This window comes from Felis catus, chromosome A2 (assembly GCF_018350175.1).
Source record: "Felis catus isolate Fca126 chromosome A2, F.catus_Fca126_mat1.0, whole genome shotgun sequence".
NCBI classification, from domain to species: Eukaryota; Metazoa; Chordata; class Mammalia; order Carnivora; family Felidae; genus Felis; species Felis catus.
The window spans coordinates 46,855,192-46,873,672 of NC_058369.1; the positions used below are offsets into that span (position 1 = coordinate 46,855,192).

General features: G+C 39.4%; 1 protein-coding gene across 1 annotated transcript in view; it reads left to right on the forward strand.

Moving 5' to 3' along the window:
- ARL8B (ADP ribosylation factor like GTPase 8B) overlaps nucleotides 1-13,332 on the forward strand; it is a 49,469-nt gene extending 36,137 nt beyond the window's left edge. The window contains exons 3-7 of the mRNA XM_003982443.5: nucleotides 89-162; nucleotides 565-658; nucleotides 4,166-4,233; nucleotides 5,070-5,140; nucleotides 11,229-13,332. Coding sequence (XP_003982492.1) covers nucleotides 89-162; nucleotides 565-658; nucleotides 4,166-4,233; nucleotides 5,070-5,140; nucleotides 11,229-11,278 — 357 coding nt within the window. The 3' untranslated portion in view covers nucleotides 11,279-13,332. The remainder of the gene's footprint in view (nucleotides 1-88; nucleotides 163-564; nucleotides 659-4,165; nucleotides 4,234-5,069; nucleotides 5,141-11,228) is intronic.
- The last annotated feature ends 5,149 nt before the right edge of the window (nucleotides 13,333-18,481 follow it).

The window sequence follows — 18,481 nt, forward strand, 5'->3', positions numbered from 1 at the left end:
GCCTAATCTTTCTCCGCCTCTTGTAATTTTTTCCTTCCGTGTATTACTTGAAATATCTTTCTTAAGAATTGTCTTTCTTGGTTTAAAGATTTGGGACATAGGAGGACAACCCCGATTCCGGAGCATGTGGGAACGGTACTGCAGAGGAGTCAACGCCATTGTGTAAGCACTTTTTACAAACGTCAATTTAGGTTTCCAGGAAGAAAAGTTGTTTTTAACACTCAAAGGCTCAATTTTTATTTCACACAATAACTTCCTCAGATATTTTCTTAGTGTAATTCCATTAATATGAAACTTGAAAAAAATCATAAATGAGAGTTTTATTTATGTCTTTTGTTTATGCAGTTAAGAGCTGAGGGATAGAAATGTTTTACTGCCATGTTTTAGCACCTAAGAATAGTCTATTTAAAAGTATTTTTGGGTACTGAGCTTCTCTTTATGTAGGCCTTTATTTTGATTAACAGTTTCAGTAGTGTAAATCTTAAAATTAAAAACCTTTATTCCTAATTGTGATCATCAGAGAATTTGGAGAAGACATATTGAAACTGCTTTTTTTTTTTTAAGTTACATGATAGATGCTGCAGATCGTGAAAAGATAGAAGCCTCTCGAAATGAGCTACATAATCTTCTAGATAAACCACAGTTACAAGGAATTCCGGTAAGTATGGAGTTTTTGGTGTATTATATGATTATAATATATTATTAGAAGTGTAATTCTTTGATTATGTTATGTTCAAAACCAGTAAAATGTCTTCTGTCTTAAAGTCTTAAAAGGCTTATATTTATTGAATATGAGTCATATACTGGGCACTGTGCTATTTATTCATTTCTTAAACTATATGCAGTAGGAGCAGTGCTCAGTCCTGGGGATACAGTAATGAACAGAAGTGAATAGAATCATGCTCCCTGCCATCATGGAGCTTGTGGTTTAGTAGGAAAGGTGGATGCGATGAAATCATTTGAATAGTACAGCTCTGATAAGTGCTGCAAAGGAGAGGTACAAGGGGCCATGAAAGTTGTAAGTTAGAGGAGAGATTTGATCTAGTTTGAGGGAAGAAAGAAGGATTCCCCAAGGAAGTGATGCTTGAGCTGAATCGTGAGGGATATGGAGGCATATGAGGGTTGGTTGGGACGATTGGAGGAGAAGGGAGTTGTAGACAAAGAGAGCGCCTTTGGAAGGAGGAAGCAAGGCGCTGAGAGGAGGCCAGTCTCTCTAGAACACACAGCAAAGTGAGAGGGTGGTGAGCTATGAGGCAGCTAGGACACTAGAGGAGGCTGGGCTGGGCTGGGCTGGGCTGGACTGGACTGTGTGGGAGGCTGATGTAACATTTGAAATGATCAGATTTATTATTTAAGTCACTTATTTCAGTTGGAGAGTAGATTCAAGGGTCAAGAAGGACTATAAGGAGGACAGGTTTAGGAAGCTGTTGAAGTTGTACTGCAAATTATAGTACCATGAATTAGGGTGGTAGTAGACAAGATGGTGAGAAGGAAACAGGTATTAGGGATATTTAGGAACACTGTCCTCAGACTTGATAATGGGTTAGAAGAGGAAATGTAAAGAATAATTTCCTAGTTTTCTGGTTCGTGCATTTGTGCGGAGGGTGGTGCCTTTTGTTGAGCCAAGAATGCTGGAAAAGGACCAGGATTTAGCCTCATGACAATGAATGTCAAGGACTTGAGGTGTATTATCTCTGTGAATTCTTAGAACATAATGAGGTTCATGGTTATCCCTGCTTCATAAAAGTTGTTACTTATTCAGGGTTACATGGCAACATTTGTATGTTGTGCAGCCAGGTTTTGAATCCATGTCTATCTGACTTCAAAGCCAATTCTTTATCTCCTGTTTTAAAACCTGGTTCTATATACTGTAAGTAAACATCAGCCTTAAAGTCATCACGAGTCTTCTTAGTTGCAAGCAAAAGAAAGCTGACTTAAGCAGAAAGGAATTCATTGAAAGGACATTGGGTAGCTCTGAGAAGGCAGCACATCAGCAGGCTCAGGAAATGGGCTGGAACAAGGAAGCTCAGCAGCTGCCAGATACCCAGACCCACACCACAGAGTAAATCCAGTGACCAAATGCAGGTTCTAAACACTGGACGTAATTTTTCTGGTTGGAAAGTCATCTAGGTGATTCTCTTTCCCTGTCAGAATGGGTTCTCCCTCCTGCTTTCTTGTGTAATTGGCTCTGCCTGGAAGGTTTTGGTCAGTTCTAGATCTAGCAGAAAGGAAAGCTGGGGAAAAATGATCCACAGAAGCAAGAAGGTCTGTTGGGAGGCAGATTCATATGGTAGGAGGAGGTTTCTTAAATGTAGTAAGAGGTCTAAAATGCTAGGCAACCTCCAAACTGACCACTGATAACAAATGGCCGTGATGTTATTTTTAGAAACAAGGCGGGTCCAGCTTGAGAACCTGGTGTGACTTAAATAAGAGTATAGAGAGGCATGGGAGTTGGGAAAGGGGAGACAGGCTGACCAAAGGTATTGAGGTTTGGCTCTTGGCACTCTGACTCCCTGTAGTGCACTCTCCTGTGAGCCCCTGGTGTCCCTGGCTTTCTGTCCTTTGTGCAGAGTCACAGTCTGGGGCCTAGGAGTACGACTGGTCAAAGTGTATGGAGTCAGCTGAGAGTATGCTGTATTAAGTGAAAGGAATAGGTATGACAAGGTAGACCTGGCATGTACTTTGTTGAGATACAGGTTTTTTAGAAAACACTGACTTTAGAGTTTGGATATCATCAGGTATGTTACAGGTACTCATATTCTCGCTCTCTCTAAGGCAGAAAGGACATAGCTGAGAAAGATAGATTGGTAATTGGGAAGCCTATTTCTGCTTTCCTTTGTTTTCAAAGCTCATCTAGCAACCTGATGACAGCATTTATTGCTACAGTTTAGAGCTGCTATATTTATCCTGAGCTCCAGACTTAACCATTGTCTTAGAATATTTATACGTGGTATTCTGTAGGATGGATCAGGAATTTTAAAAGCCTATTTATGTGTTTATATGATTAATGGTTAACAAAAAAATGGCTAAAAAATTGTTCCCCCACTCTTGGTTGTGTTGGTAGAGATTTATTTAGAAATAGCAGAATGCATACCATAGACTCAGATTTTTTTTTTTTTTTTGAGAAAGCATGAAAGCACAAGTTGGGGAGAGGGAGAGAGAGAATCTTAAACAGGCTTTACACCTAGCTTGTAGCCTGCCTTGGGGCTCAATCTCATGATTGTGAGGTCATAACCTGAGCCAAAATCGAGAGTTGGACACTTAACTGACCGAGCCACTCAGGAGCCCCTAGACTTAGAATATTTTATTTTTTATTTTAGAGAGAGACAGTGTGAGTGGGGGAGAGGGGCAGGGGGAGAGAGAAAATCTCAAGCAGGTTCCAAGCTCAGCACGGAGCCCACTGCGGGGCTTGATCCTATGACCCTGGGATCATAACTTGAGCTGAAATCAAGAAGAGGACACTCAACCAACCGAGCTGCCCAAGTGTCCCTAGACTTAGAATATTTTATTTTATTTTTATTTTTTAAAATATTACTTGTTTTTCAGAGAGTGCAAGTGGGGGAGGAGCAGAGAGAGGGGGACAGAGGATCTGAAGCGAGCTCTGTGCTGACAGGCTGACAGCAGAGAGCCTGATGTGGGTGGGGCTTGAACTCAGGAACCATGAGATCATGACCCGAGCTGAAGTTGGATGCTTAACCAACTGAACCATCCGGGTGCCCCTAGACTTAAAATATTTTAAATGTTTATTTCTTATTTTTGAGAGAGTGAGAGTACCAGTTGAAGAGGGGCAGAGAGGGAGAGGGACACCTCACTGGCAGCAAAGAGCCCGATGTGGGGCTCAAACCCCCGAACTGCAAGATCACAACCTGAGCTGAAGTTGGATGCTTAACCAACTGAGCCAGCCAGGTGCCCCAAGACTTAGAATATTTTAAATAGAATTTGGCAGCCACATGTTGGATTAAGGGCATCTGTGTGGGAGAAGTTAAAATGGATGCTGATTTGAATGACAGAGTGAATGAGATAGGCTACCACTTAACACAAATATGCCTTAATAGTATGGCATGTGGTACCATTCCAGTTTTCATGTCCACAGATATGACTATCATATGCTTCTGTGACCTTTTCTTACATAAAAGTTTATTGTTAATATCTTTTCTTTTTAAAGGTACTAGTACTCGGAAACAAGAGAGATCTTCCGAATGCCTTGGACGAAAAACAGTTAATTGAAAAAATGTATGTCTTTTTTATTTTTATTTTATTTTATTTTATTTTTTTTATTTATTTTTGGGACAGAGAGAGACAGAGCATGAACGGGGGAGGGGCAGAGAGAGAGGGAGACACAGAATCAGAAACAGGCTCCAGGCTCTGAGCCATCAGCCCAGAGCCTGATGCGGGGCTCGAACTCACGGACCGCGAGATCGTGACCTGAGCTGAAGTCAGACGCTTAACCGACTGTGCCACCCAGGCGGCCCCGAAAAAATGTATGTCTTAAGAAAGAATGATGGTGTTTTTAAAAAAGTTTGGTTCTCAATTACACTTTTTTGCCCACTACTTTGTTTAGCATCATTATATTATTATTTAATTTTTAATTTTTATTTTTAGAGAGCACGTGAGACGGGGGAAGGGGCAGAGAGGATAGAGAGAGAGAATTCTAAGCAGGCTCCACACTCAGCACAGAGCCCGACATGGGGCTTGATCCCATGACTCTGGAATCATGACCTGAGCTGAGATCAAGAGTGGGGCGCTCAACTGACTGAGCTACCCAGGCGCCCCTTAAGGATTTTATTTTAAAGTAATCTCTACACCCAACATGAGGCTCGAACTCACAACCCCAGGATCAAGTCGCATGCTCTTCTGACTGAGCCAGCCAGGCGCCGTTATTTAGTAATGCTTATTGCTATGTTTTTAGGTAAACATGGTAAATTTGGCCCACCAGAGAAGTGAATTTCTAAAATTTCAGTAGTGGTAAAATAATTTCTTCAGTATAAAAAGACCAGGAAATGGAACAAAGGGTGATAAGTATGGTTGTTTTAGGCACTGACTTATTCTCTTAATTCTGCTTCTTATAGGAACCTGTCTGCTATTCAGGATAGAGAAATTTGCTGCTATTCAATTTCTTGCAAAGAAAAGGATAATATAGGTAAGAAATGACTGTTGAAGAAATGGGTATTACTGGAAAGGTGTCTTAATGCTTTCTACTGTTTATTTTCCCCATTTCTGTTTAATTGACTTCCCTTTTAGAGTACTGTTGTTTTTGCCTCAGGAAAAATAATAGACATTGTATATTTTGACAGCAAATACACATCCTGAATGTGCTCTATGCTATTTAAAGAAGTGAAATAGACATGAAGTTAAACATTATGTGATATCAATTTATTGTATTAATTTTGGTCGAGCTGGTATCCAGCTGTGCTTTTTAACAATGATGTTTTTGAAATAAGACTTCACAAAAATTGGTCTATTATTTGGTCTATAGGCACTGAAACAATTGTTCATTTATTGAACCAGTATATTACTGCAATATGTCAGTACTCTATTGGAGATATAAGCCAAAAGTACCCTTTATCTATTAAGTGTCTGTATAAATTTTCTAGAATTGCCATAGCAAAGTACCACAAACTGGGTGGCTTAAAACAGCAGAAATTTATTTTCTTAAGTTCAGGAGGAGAGGCATCCAAACTCAAGGTGTCACAGGGCCCTGAAGGCTGCTGGGGAGTATCCTTCCTTGCCTTTTCTTAGTTTGTGATTGCCTGCAGTCTTTGACTTGGAGATGGCATAACTCCAGCTTCTGTCTCTGGCCTCACACAGCCTTCTCCTCTGTGTGTGTCTCTGTGTGTATTTTTTTTTCTTATAAAGACATATATCATTGGATTAGGGCCTACCTTAATCTAGTATGATCTCATGTTACATCTGCAAAGACTATTTCCAAATAAATTCTAAAGTTCTGGTAGGTATGAATTTTTAGGGGACTCTCTTCAATCTAGTACAGTGTCCTTAAAGAATACGTATATGTGGTTGGACTTTAGTTTCTTAACTAATTTATGAGAGGTTATGTAATAAAAGTATATTGGAATGGGTAAAAAGAGTCAAAGGTAAAAAGGAAAGAGGACTGGAAGAGTTTGACAAGATAAATGACTATTCCAACCTGTTAGTTGCTTGCTTGAGTGAAAAGACCTTTAACAATGCAATAAAATATACTCAGTGGTAAAGTATAATCTTCATGAAAAAAGCTACTCACGCTAAGTCACATGGTTCTTGTCTGGACATGACCGGCTCAACCAAAGTATGAAAGGAGAGTTCAATGCATGCATCTTGAAGCGGCTGGGTAGGAGCCTAGGGATTTTTGTGGCACCTTCACTTTTCTCAGTTTTGGTGGTCACTGATGAAAAAGATCACTGTGTGGGTCAGTACAGAAAAATGAGGCTATCTGTCATTGCTGTATAGTAGGCTACAGACAGCATGTGCTTTGGAGTCACGCAGCCTCAGGCCAGAACACTTGGTCCTAAGTTACTTTCTGACAGGCCTTGGACAAAGCACTTAACCTCCCTGATCTCCAGTTTTCACTCATCTATAAAATGGTGATAATGGCAGCAATTTCAAAACTCTCTTGTGAGAGGGAATGTGACAATGCATTACAACATTTGACATATGGTGGATGTCACATGGGGGTATTAGTTTTTCTATTGCTGCTGTCAATTAGCAGCCTCTCATGGTTCTCACTGAGCTAGAAATCAAGGACTAAAATGACAGGTTGTGCTCTTTCTGGAGACTCTAGGAGAGACTCCATTTTCTTGCCTTGTTTTCACCTTTTAGATCCTGCCTGCTTTCTTGGCTCATGGCTCCTTCCTCCATATTCAAAGCCAAAAACATTATCTCTCTCTGACCATTTTACCATAGTCACACCTCCAATTAAAAAAGAAAAAAAAAACAAAACACCGAAAACTTGTACTGGCACTTGTAAATAGTGCCAAAAAAGTGTGTTTAAAAGGTATTCTGAGATTTTTTTTTTCCTTTAGCCTTGTTCATTATGTATTGGTTCTTACCATAGTTAACTTTTTTCCCAAGTCATTTCTAGTCTATCAAGTTTTTCCCCATACCTTCTCAAACATGCTCTGATGAGCTCAAATTGTTGATAGTTTTCTGGCCAATTCTGGGCTTTCTTTCTCTTTTATTTTATTTTATCTTATTTTACTTTTTATTTTGAGGGTTTTCTTTCTTTCTTTCTTTTTTTTTTTTTGAGTTTATTTGAGACAGAGAGACAGCATGTGTGCATGAATGGGAGAGGGGCAGAGAGAGAATCCCAAGCAGGTCTACGCTGTCAGCACAGAGCCTGACCCTAGGCTGAGTCTCGAGAACCATGCGTTCATGACCTGAGCTGAAATCAAGAATCAGATGCTTAACCTACTAAACCATCTAGGTGCCTCATAAAGATTTTATTTTTATTAATACTGTTTTTTAATGTTTATTTATTTTTGAGAGAGAGAGACAGACAGTGCAAGCAGGGGAGGGGCAGAGAGAGAGGGAAACAAAGAATCCGAAACAGGCTCCAGGCTTTGAGCTGTCAGCACAGAGCCCGATGCAGGGCTTGAACCCACAAACCATGAGATCATGGCCCCAGCTGAAGTCGGACGCTTTACTGACTAAACCACCCAGGCACTCCCAAGATTTTATTTTTAAATAATCTCTGCACCCAACATGGGGCTTGAACTTAACAACCCCAGGATCAAGAGTCCTATACTCCACTGACTGAGCCAGCCAGGCCTCCCTGAGCTTCCTTTAAAGAGCACCTAAAAGCAGTTTGAGCCTAATAAGTTGGTGATGGACACAAACTCTCCTCTATTAAATGGGTAGAATAAGTGGTTTGTTATATTGTGAGCATTCAGATAATTTGCAGACTCTTCAAACACTCAGGGTTACATAGTTTATTAAAAAAAAATCCCCCCCCCTCCCGTGTTAGGAGGAATTCTTGTTAAATTTTAAGTTGTGACGCCATGAGAGTATTTACTTATACAACAGTGTTCTCATCAAAGGACTTTTTTTCCCCAGGAGATGTTTGGCAACGTCCAGAGACACTTGGTTGTCATAATGAGGACTGTGATGCTGGCACATAGTGGGTAGAGACCAGAGATATTCTAAACATGCTACAGTCTCTACGGCTAAGAATCCACCAGCCTAAAATGTCAGCAGTAGTGGCGAGGCTGAAAAACACTGTTTTATACTAACCGTAATTTTTAGGGCATTGTGCTATTCTGTAAATCTATTTTACCACCTTGAATACTCTCTAGTATTTCATAAAATAGGAAAAAGAAGTTATTGAAAGGAGAAAAAAAATCCTTTATTTTATTACCTTAACAAACTAGCCAGATAGTTTCTTGAAAAAATCTTGGGAGCTCATTTAGGAAGGAAATGCTGGAGAGCTGATGAGAAAGAACTTTTGCTATTTGAGGCTGATCTTCCTAGTCTGTCATAGAGCTCCAGAGACACCAGTGTGTGACTGTAGAACTCCTGCTTCACTTTGTATTATCAAGCCCTAGGACATGGATCCACTCTACCTAGATTCAAATAAGCAGTTTGTAAATGAGAATTTGGAGCAAGAAATGCAGCTAATAGCGAATTAGATTAGACTTCTTGGATAATCAAGTCAGAACATCCTCCTTAATTTCAGCTTTTACAACATTTTAGAACCAAATTCCTGAATTTACTAAATTGTTCCAAAGGTATCTCAGTACACATGGATTGTATATTCTCCTTCCAGCTTCCTAATGTGGCATATGAAATACTTGAGTAATGTATCCTCAGACCACACATAGAACAGATTACTTCTGGGAACATGATTTTTGCAAAGATGTCTCATGTTTGTGGCCCTTTTTGTCATGGAAGATGACTTCTTTTTCTGAGTATCTTATTTCTTTTCTGCCTTTTTATCTAGTCTTCAGGATCCATCTGTCTTTAGGATATGACTTCTGTCCAGTGTCCACAAGTTTTGATTTTTTTAAGTGAATATCTTAAATATTTAAAACTAGGCATTTCACTTTCAGTTTTACCTTTCTTTCCGTTCAGTTCTAATGAACATGGCTTTGCTCTTACTGCATACTGCTGTCCCCCTTTGAAAGTGCACAGTCTGGTTCAGCAATGAGGTTAAATCATTGTTTTCACAACTCTGAGCAGATCATGTTTGTTCAGATCTCAGCTCTAGGCTATTCTTTTTTTTTTTTTTTTTTTTTAAACAAAATTTTTTTTTTTTAATGTTTATTTATTTTTGAGACAGAGAGAGACAGAGCATGAATGGGGGAGGGTCAGAGAGAGGGAGACACAGAATCTGAAACAGGCTCCAGGCTCTGAGCTGGCAGCACAGAGCCCGACGCGGGGCTCGAACTCACGGACCGCGAGATCATGACCTGAGCCAAAGTCGGACGCTTAACCGACTGAGCCACCCAGGCGCCCCTCTAGGCTATTCTTTATATGTGTGTGGAGTACAGTTTCTGTAACACATGTTAGCTGGGAAACTGAATTTGCACTCAGCTCTCAGGCTTGGAGAATCGAATGCTCCTTTTGATAGATGACACATTTTAAAGAACTCAATGACAGTGACTCAGTGTTTGACTTAGCTGCTTTCTCTTGTCACTCGAAGTGCTTTTCTTAGCTAATTTCAGCTACTATAGCTTCACCTGCCACCTCTATTATGGTACCTTACCAGTCCACATCCCTTTCTGAGATCCATAGAGCTAAAACTACCTGCTGGACCATCTCCATGCCTGTTATCTTCTTACACCTCAAACCTGATGTGCTTTATAGCTTAATTCTTTTTTTTTTTTTTTTAATGTTCATTTATTTTGAGAGAGCACAAGTGAGGGGACAGGCAGAGAGAGAGAGAGAGAGAGAGAGAGAGAGAGAGAGAGAGGGAGAGAGAATCCCAAGCAGGCTCTGTACTGTCAGTGCAGAGCCCGATGTGGGGCTCAATCTCATGAACTATGAGATCACGACCTGAGCCAAAATCAAGAGTCAGATGCTTAACCGACTGAGCCACCTGGATGCCCCTACAGCTAAATTCTTAATCTTTTAATTCTCAAGTCTGTTCTTTCTTTAGCCACTGTGTTTGTCAGCAGCTCCATGACATACACAACTCATTGAAGTCAGAATATTCTTTCTCACCCACTACATATAGGCAGTTTGTTCTATTCTGTATGTTAGTCAATTCTGCATTTCCTTCTTCTATCCCTGTAGCACTTGTTTGCTTCAGGCCTTCCTCCACTTCCTATTCCTGCTGTGGTATTTGGCATCTGTATTAGCAGTTCTCCAAGTTGTTCTCTGTTGCCATTGTTGAGCATGCTAAAATAAAGTAATATATGTTCTCTGCTTAAAATTCTCCAATAACTTCTAGTTGACTTGAGAATAAAACCCAAACTTAGTAGCACCTTAGAGTGAGATACAAGGATATCTGGCTCCCTCTTGTCTCTGGTTCTTTGTTGAGGACATTTTTGCTCCCAGGGGACATTTGGCAATATCTGGAGACATTATTGGCTGTCACAACTATGAGTGTGGAGGGGGAGTGATAATGGCATCTAGTGGTAGAGGTCATGGATACTGCAAAATGGTCTACCATGCACAAGAAAGGCCCTCTTCCCATCCCAGCATAGAATTACCCAGTCCAAAATGTCCACAAGGTGAAGTGAGAACTCCTGCTGTAGCCTTAGCAACGAGTGGCAGCCCCTTCCCCCATCCCTGTGCTTCATCCACATCTTATCAAATATAACCCATCCAGATCTCCACAGTGTTCATGTCTTTGTTTATTCTTTTGCTTTTGTTGTTTCCTTTGCCTGGAATTCTGCCGGGCAACCCTCCTCCTAACCCCAAATGATTTCTTCTCTGTTTTCCAGCTTTGACACTAAAAACTCCCTGAGGGCAAAGAGGGTTTCTCCCATATCTTTGCATTCCTGGCACTTCATGTAATAGTACCTTGTCTTAAGGCAGTTAGTAAATTTTTGAGTGAATAAAAAGATGGCACAAGCTGTCCTGAGCACGGAGACCTCATGAGTCTCTCATAATTCCTTAGACTGCCCTCTTGATGTTTCGGTAATGGAGAATAGTAGTATAGATGCAGAAAAGCAGAAGAGGGCAGGGCCAGCATGTGTTTTGAATTAGCTGCATTTTAAATATTATCTCTCATGTTTAGTAGTTTCTTAACTTTGATATCTTAATGCCTTCAATTTTTTTCCCTCCATCTTTAGATATCACACTTCAGTGGCTTATTCAACATTCAAAGTCTAGAAGAAGCTGAAGCATCTCCTGACGTCATCCAGTCCTTCCTGGCTATAATCCTAGAATTATTGTCCGTTCCTCTGAAGTACTTCCCAGAATACGGTCCTTCCTAATCCCAAGAAATTGCCTTTTTCAGAGTTTATTTCTCATGTGCACTGCTGAAGATGTGTATCCCTAATCCTTCATAAAGAATCAGCTAGAGTTGTCATGATAAAGTCAGCACACACAAAAAAGCTTATTATACATACTTGTCTTAAACAGTGTGTAGAGCTTTTTTTAAAAAAAACAAAAAACAAAAAACAAAAAACCCCAAACACATGTGACCATCTTAAATCAAGACAATTGCATATATATGTTCTGGTCTTTCTGGGCCAGATTTTTATATTGGTTTTCGGTAAATGTCTATGATATTTCGTTATAGAGTCCATTAGCTTAATACTGATACTGACTTGATACAGCATGAAGTTTCTAGTGCCACACACAGTATTTAGAAAACCTTTAGCCTGACTCATGTGGGATAAAAACATAATGTTTACCTGTCTCACAAATGCATGTGAAATGTATAATTACACCTTAGGAATTTAAAAAATGGTCTGCAAAGAGTGAGCGAAGGCACCAGATCAGTGTTGTTAATTGGTTCTTTACACTGGTGAGATCGTATATGAGTTTAAAAAACATTCTGCTTTCTGAGAATTCTTCATCACCAGATAGCAGTTGGGAATATGGGAGGAACTGAGGCATGCTGTTGTGTATCTGTCCAGATCATTACTTCTCTATTTTCTTCTTTTTTTTTTTTTTTTTCCTCTGGGTTCAACACACTTTTTTAAAGGGTTGGGAATTGAGGATTTTCTCAAAAGCTTTCATGAATTTAGAGCATTCCAGCCAATATAATAAAATGTGCTAAGAATGTCAGACTTTGTTCAAACACCTGTTTGTTCTTTCTTTCTCCAGTCATTAAATCAGTGCTGCTGCATGACACTCTAACTCTCGACTTTTTATATCCAGTCATAGACTTTCAGCACAATAGATACTTAGAAATAAAAATTCTTATTTTTCTCTCTTATTGATGTAAGGTTTGGCACTCTTTTGTCTGGTGCCATTAGACATCTCGATTATTGTGACAACTCTAGACCTGCCTGCTCTATCTAATGTAATCATGCGCAACGTCTACAGGTTGTTTAATAATCACCTGGGAAACTGAGGAGCTGATGCTGTGGATTGTTTGCTTCTATGATACGGAGATGTATACAAACTTAAAACGAACATGTTTTGTAGTTTAGTGATGTCCATATACACAAAGGGACATATTACTACTGGTTCACTTGTAAATTGTTATTCACATAAACCACTGTAGTAGATAAAACTCTATGGTACACCCGCTTATGTGTTGCCTCACACTGTGTGTGATTTTGTTTCTTTTGTTAAGCAGCACTCATGTAGACAGTGCATTTCCAGACATGTTGAGCACTCAGAAGTGCAGTCAACAGTGAGTTCTTTTAATGAATACCAGTTTTAATTTATAGACTGCCATGGCCTTAACAATATTCTGTACAAAGTACTGCACTGTGTTGCACAGATACTCCTTGTTTTCCTCCATTCGCATTTTTATGAGTAGAATCTCAGCTTTTAAAATTCTGTTCCTATTCTTTGAAGCATGTTGCATACTTCCCTGATGGGATGGATGGTTCTGTAAATGAAGGGAAATTTAAACTTGCTACTGTAGCTCAACACCATAAATGGTCACTGTGAACCATTACAGAGAATGTGGCAATTTGCTTGTGCCTAAAAGGAGGAATTGGAACTAGAAAGTGTGACTCTGTGGGGATCGCATAGGTTTGTTATTTGACCTATAGCTAAACCTTAAATGTGTTTGTGTGTCTGTTCATTGCTTTCAGCATTTCAAGACATCCAAACTCTACTACCAACATTTTCCTGTGCATTAACTTCTGCATGTGAAAACTTAACAGTTACTGAACTTTGTAAATACGTGAATTTTTTAATTTCGGTGATGCATTTTTTTGTCTGTTTACTGCTCTTCTCAGCTTTATTCAATAAACTTGCATTTTGAGGGTTGTATTGACAATTTTAACTGAAAATGTGCACCCTGATGGAGGGTGCTGACGTTTTTGGAAGGGGACAGAAAGTTATCGTGAGCAGGGTCCACAGACAATGTGCTAGAAAGAAATCAGCTCATTTCTCAAAGAACTGGGTCTGTGGGCTAGTTAACATAGAAGTAAACTTTTACAATATCCACAGAATTGATACTAGGATTTGGCGGGGGGAGGCAGGGTGGAGGAGATGCTGTTACCTGTAAACTGTCATGATACACCAAATTTAAGACTTTCACAAGTGGCAAGAGCTAGTTAAGCATTTTATTATCTATTCTTTTTAAAAATCATAATGAAACTTTATTAATAAATTGAAGTTGCAAGGCATGCCTACTTACTGACTAGAGTTCCAGAATGAAAAGATTTTAAATGTCAAACGTTAGGGTTTTCCCACAAAGGCACATGTTTAAAGTAAAGCCATTTGGTCTCCCTTCCTGTGTGTTATCTTTTGCACTATAAAAGTGAACATTTATCTCCTCAAAGCTACTGCAAAGATGGGATTTTTTATGTAGTTTTACTCAAGAAAAGTTCAGCCTGGCCTTTTCTCCTATATCCATACTGTTGTTTTGGATAGTCAAACCATGTTGGCCAATTGGGTGTGATTCAGCATTTCTAGGACAGAAATTTCGAGGATATCCAGATTCAGTTTTTGTAGGGGATTGGCAGAGAGATTGAGTTAGGCTATTCACTTGCCCTCTTCTCACCACCCTCCTACCAAAGTGATTTTTGAAGGAGTGTGTGTGTCCCTGGGGCCAGTGGGTAGGGGTGCAGGGAGGATATAAGTTTAGCTTCCTGTATCCTTGATTTTCAAGTTGATATCTGCTTTCAAAAATTGAGACTTACAAAAATCTGTCCCTTTGATTCCGTCAAGTAAATTGGATGTATTGGGCTGTGGCTACTTTAGTATTCATTGTTTTGACTGAGGAATTAATTGCCTTGTGTAATTCTATCCATACAAGATCCAGTTACACTGAAATCCTGTTGATTTGGTAATTCCAACCTCTCAGGGTCTGGCAGATTGAAAACTGGAGTGGAAGTCTGAATTTACCATAGTCAGCATTATAATGTAACATCGAATTGGCCAAATACTTTAAAAATTCCATTGTGGGGAAACCAGCATGTTTAGTATTCAAGATGTTTTTTTTTCTCTTAAAAAACTTTAAATGTGCCCTGAGCAACGTGCATGCCTGTGAACATACTTGAAAAGGAAGACCGTAAAGCAAACACTAGCCTTACCAACTTCCCTTCAGCTTGCACATCTACCAGTGTGGGGGCCACTGCAGGTGTTTCCTGTTGATTAGTAAATAGCCTCCCCACAATTTCTGTTTAAAACTCAGCTATTAATAAAAATGGGCGCTTTTGTAATTGCTGCCTCTTGAATGTTCTTAGGGAAACAGAAGCAAGTCATTGACATGATAGATGGCAATGGGAAGTTCCTTAATCTAAGCAACGGCAGTAGTCATTCATTATTCCATTTCATTAACAAGCTCTCTCTTCAGTAAGGTAATTCTGTTTTAAAACCGCAAGGCAGCTGGTATGCAAGGCAGCTGGTAACTCTAGGTGATGCAGATTTCCTAGCAGGAATCAGAGTGGGAAATCTACTTTAACTTCATTTTATGGGGGCTTGCAGGTCAAGGGATGAGGCAGGGAAATAATTTGTCAGTTGAAAATGCTAATACAGTTTGACTCTGTCACGAGTGCTGGATTGACATTTGAGAATATGGGTTCTTTTGTTTTTATTAACTGATTGTGTGATGAGTTGCTGAATCCCTTCTGGCTCTGTAGTTTTCCCATCTATAAAATGAAATGTAGAAGATTTCTAATATAATTTCTCCTAACAGACTATGGTTCTACAGCCAAGAGAAGTGGATGGTGGTAAAACAGCAGAGAAGAAAGATGAAAAGGCCCATTCGCCCTAGTGAATATGTTAACTTTGCATGTTATTCAGCTTGCAAATAATCCAAAAGCACAAATATTTACATTTTATCACTTTAACACATTTAAGGGCTAGAGATCACAGACATTTTATAGAATGATACAGTAACTTAGATTTTGTCTGAAGGAAATGCTGTAAAACATAGGGGCTTATATTTTGAAAGCCATTTAAAAATTTTAAAGCTTTTCTCCCAGACTGCAGAAAAATGTTTATTCTGGTATACAGGGTGGAAAAATACATATCTACTACAAACTCGGGGGCAAACATTTAGAACTAATGTTTAACACTTTATAACTGCTGTGTTGCTGGGTTCTGCTAGAATTTATTTGGAGCTTGGGGAAAACTGGAACAGTTAAGAAAATACTTCTTTTCAAAGTAGTGAGAGGGGAAAAAAAACAACAAAGCCAGCGTATTCCCTTTTGAATATAGGAGGTGGAACATTAATAGATTGCCCGTTACGGTGTCTCCTTCAACCAGCTTTTAGATAATCTACAGCTTTGGCCTACCCTCAGTTTTGTACAATCTATATCACACAATGTGTGTCTTCTTTCTACATATTAAAAGTGCATCATTTGTATCTGCTGCTACCCAGTATATGAATTAGGTAACTCCTTTTTCTATTTGTATCATTTTGTAAGGAAAAAGAAATTGTTCACGTTTATCATACCACTAACTGATGGAAAGCACAAGCTCTCACCCTTAAAAGAAGGTTAAGAATTTTTATGATTTCCACTTTCTCTGTAAACATCAGTTACGTAAAGCGTGGGGCATGGCACATGGATGGTGAACATTAGTTCTTGATGGATAATCACTGCATTGGATTTAGTGATTTAGTAGTTAGAACAGGTGCAGAAAGGAAGCTTACCACTTCCTAGGTCCGCTTTATTATTTTTTTAAATGATTTTTTTTTAATTTTTTTTAACATTTATTTATTTTTGAGACAGAGAGAGAGAGAGAGAGCATGAATAGGGGAGGGTCAGAGAAAGAGGGAGACACAGAATGCGAAACAGGCTCCAGGCTCTGAGCTGTCAGCCCAGAGCCCGATGCGGGGCTCGAACCCACGGACCGTGAGATCATGACCTGAGCGAAGTCGGACGCTTAACCGACTGCGGCACCCAGGCGCCCCTTTAAATGATTTTTAATAGGTGAGTTACATGATTCAACAATTGAAAATACCTAAAAAAAATGAACTCTTGGTTCCACCCATGACTGAGTAACCAACTGCCCTTCAACCACCATTCTGGCCTTACAGGTAATCCTTAAATCACTTTCTTTAAAAAAAAAATTTTTTTTTAATGTTTGTTTATTTTGAGATAGAGACAGAGTGCGAACAGGGAAGGGGAAGAGAGACGGAGACACAGAATCTGAAGCAGGCTCAAGGCTCTGAGCTGTCAGCACAGAGCCCAAGGCAGGGCTCGAACCCACAAACCGAGAGATCATGACCCAAGCTGAAGTCAGACACTTAACCGACTGAGCCACCCAGGTGCCCCTTATATCACTTTCATATTTATTTTTCTAGTGTTTTCCTTATACAAAATAAAAGCAAGTAGAAATATGTATGCACTTTTTTAAAAATTATTTATTTAAATCCCTTTCTTACATTGAAGGTGGCATACTGATTTGAACATGGCTTTTTTCCACTTACACTTCCCTGGCGATCTTTCTGTATCAATATAGAGAGAGGTCCCAATTCTCCTTCACAGCACCATGGTTCCCAATTCATTGTGTATGTGGTTTTCACTGTTACAGATTCCAGTTTACCTAATGGTCCCCTGTTGATAGACATTTGGGCTGTTTATAACATTTTGCTTATGTAACCAGTACTGCAGTGAATCGTGGACGTTTGCAGTAATTCACATAACCATGACTGGGTCAGAGGGTAAATGCATTTGTCTTTATGCCAGGAGTTGTCAATCTGCCCTTTATAGGGGATGGGCCACTTTTTAGTTCTAGTTCCTGTCCCCCGTGTCTTGTCAGTCAGCAGAGTGTGTTGACAAACTTCTGGATTTCTGCCCATTAAATAGGTGGGAATGATAATTATATACTATACAGTTTTGAATATGAGAAATTTAGCTTTTCTTACCCAGCTGAGGAAACAATATTACCTTAATTCTGGAGTTGGATCACCAAATTGATGGGATAATAGGTAATCTCCTCCCTGTTTTTGCTTAAGTCTGCCCCTACCCCTACTCCACCTTTTACAAAGCAAGTAGATACTGCTTCAGAAAGAAGCAATGCTGAGTTGTAAAAGTTATCATTACATCACTTGTTTCTTTTTTACATTACTGTTTTGGGTACTAAGTCATTTATAATTTCTTAGAGTAGAAAAATCCTCCTTTTAATAGACTATTTTAACCCTGATATTTAACATAGGAATCTCTGGGAGTATCCTTGTACCTTTTGAGGTTATTATGGGGCCAGACCTATTTTCTAGCTTCACAGTTTTAGGAACCTAGTGCACTGATTGACGCAGACTCACAAGATTGATTCTGAAAACTGCAATATCCACGTATTTATTTACAATGCAGGATATCTTTAAAAGCACCAACATACACCTAGGTCATCTCCTTCAACTATCAGAGTTAAGAGGAGATTGAATTTGGATCACCTTGTGGGATGTAACTCCACATCACAGAGATTTAGGACCGTGAGTATAGAAGCTAGAACAGGTTGAGTTAAATAGAACTGGAATTAGATGTGAGGATTCAAATGTCTTTCAGGCGTTCTTGGACTGTGGTGAGTTTTAGTCCTGTCCTAGCTTACATTAGGTTTCCTTAGATATATTTTTCTCCTAAAACAGTGCTTTGAAAATAGGAGGGGCTTATTCATCCAACAGACCTCAGGTTCAAAAATACTAGGTGCTTTTACTAGATGCTGGTCAGTTCAGAGAGTTTGCGAGTAGTAAAAATAGGGCTTACTAAAAGTACTTTTGTAGGTACATTATATACATTCAGTAATTGAATTCTCACAACTGCCATATACTCATATGTTTTCTTTTCTTTTTTTTTTTTTTTTTTTTGTAAGTAGGCTTCAGGCCCAGTTTGGTACCCAATGTGGGGCTTGAAATCATGACCCTGAGATCCACCCCTGAGCTGAGATTGAGTTGGACCTTTAACTGGCTGAGCCACCCAGATGCCGTTGAGTACTGGTTCCTTTTTTTTTTAATGTTTATTTCTTG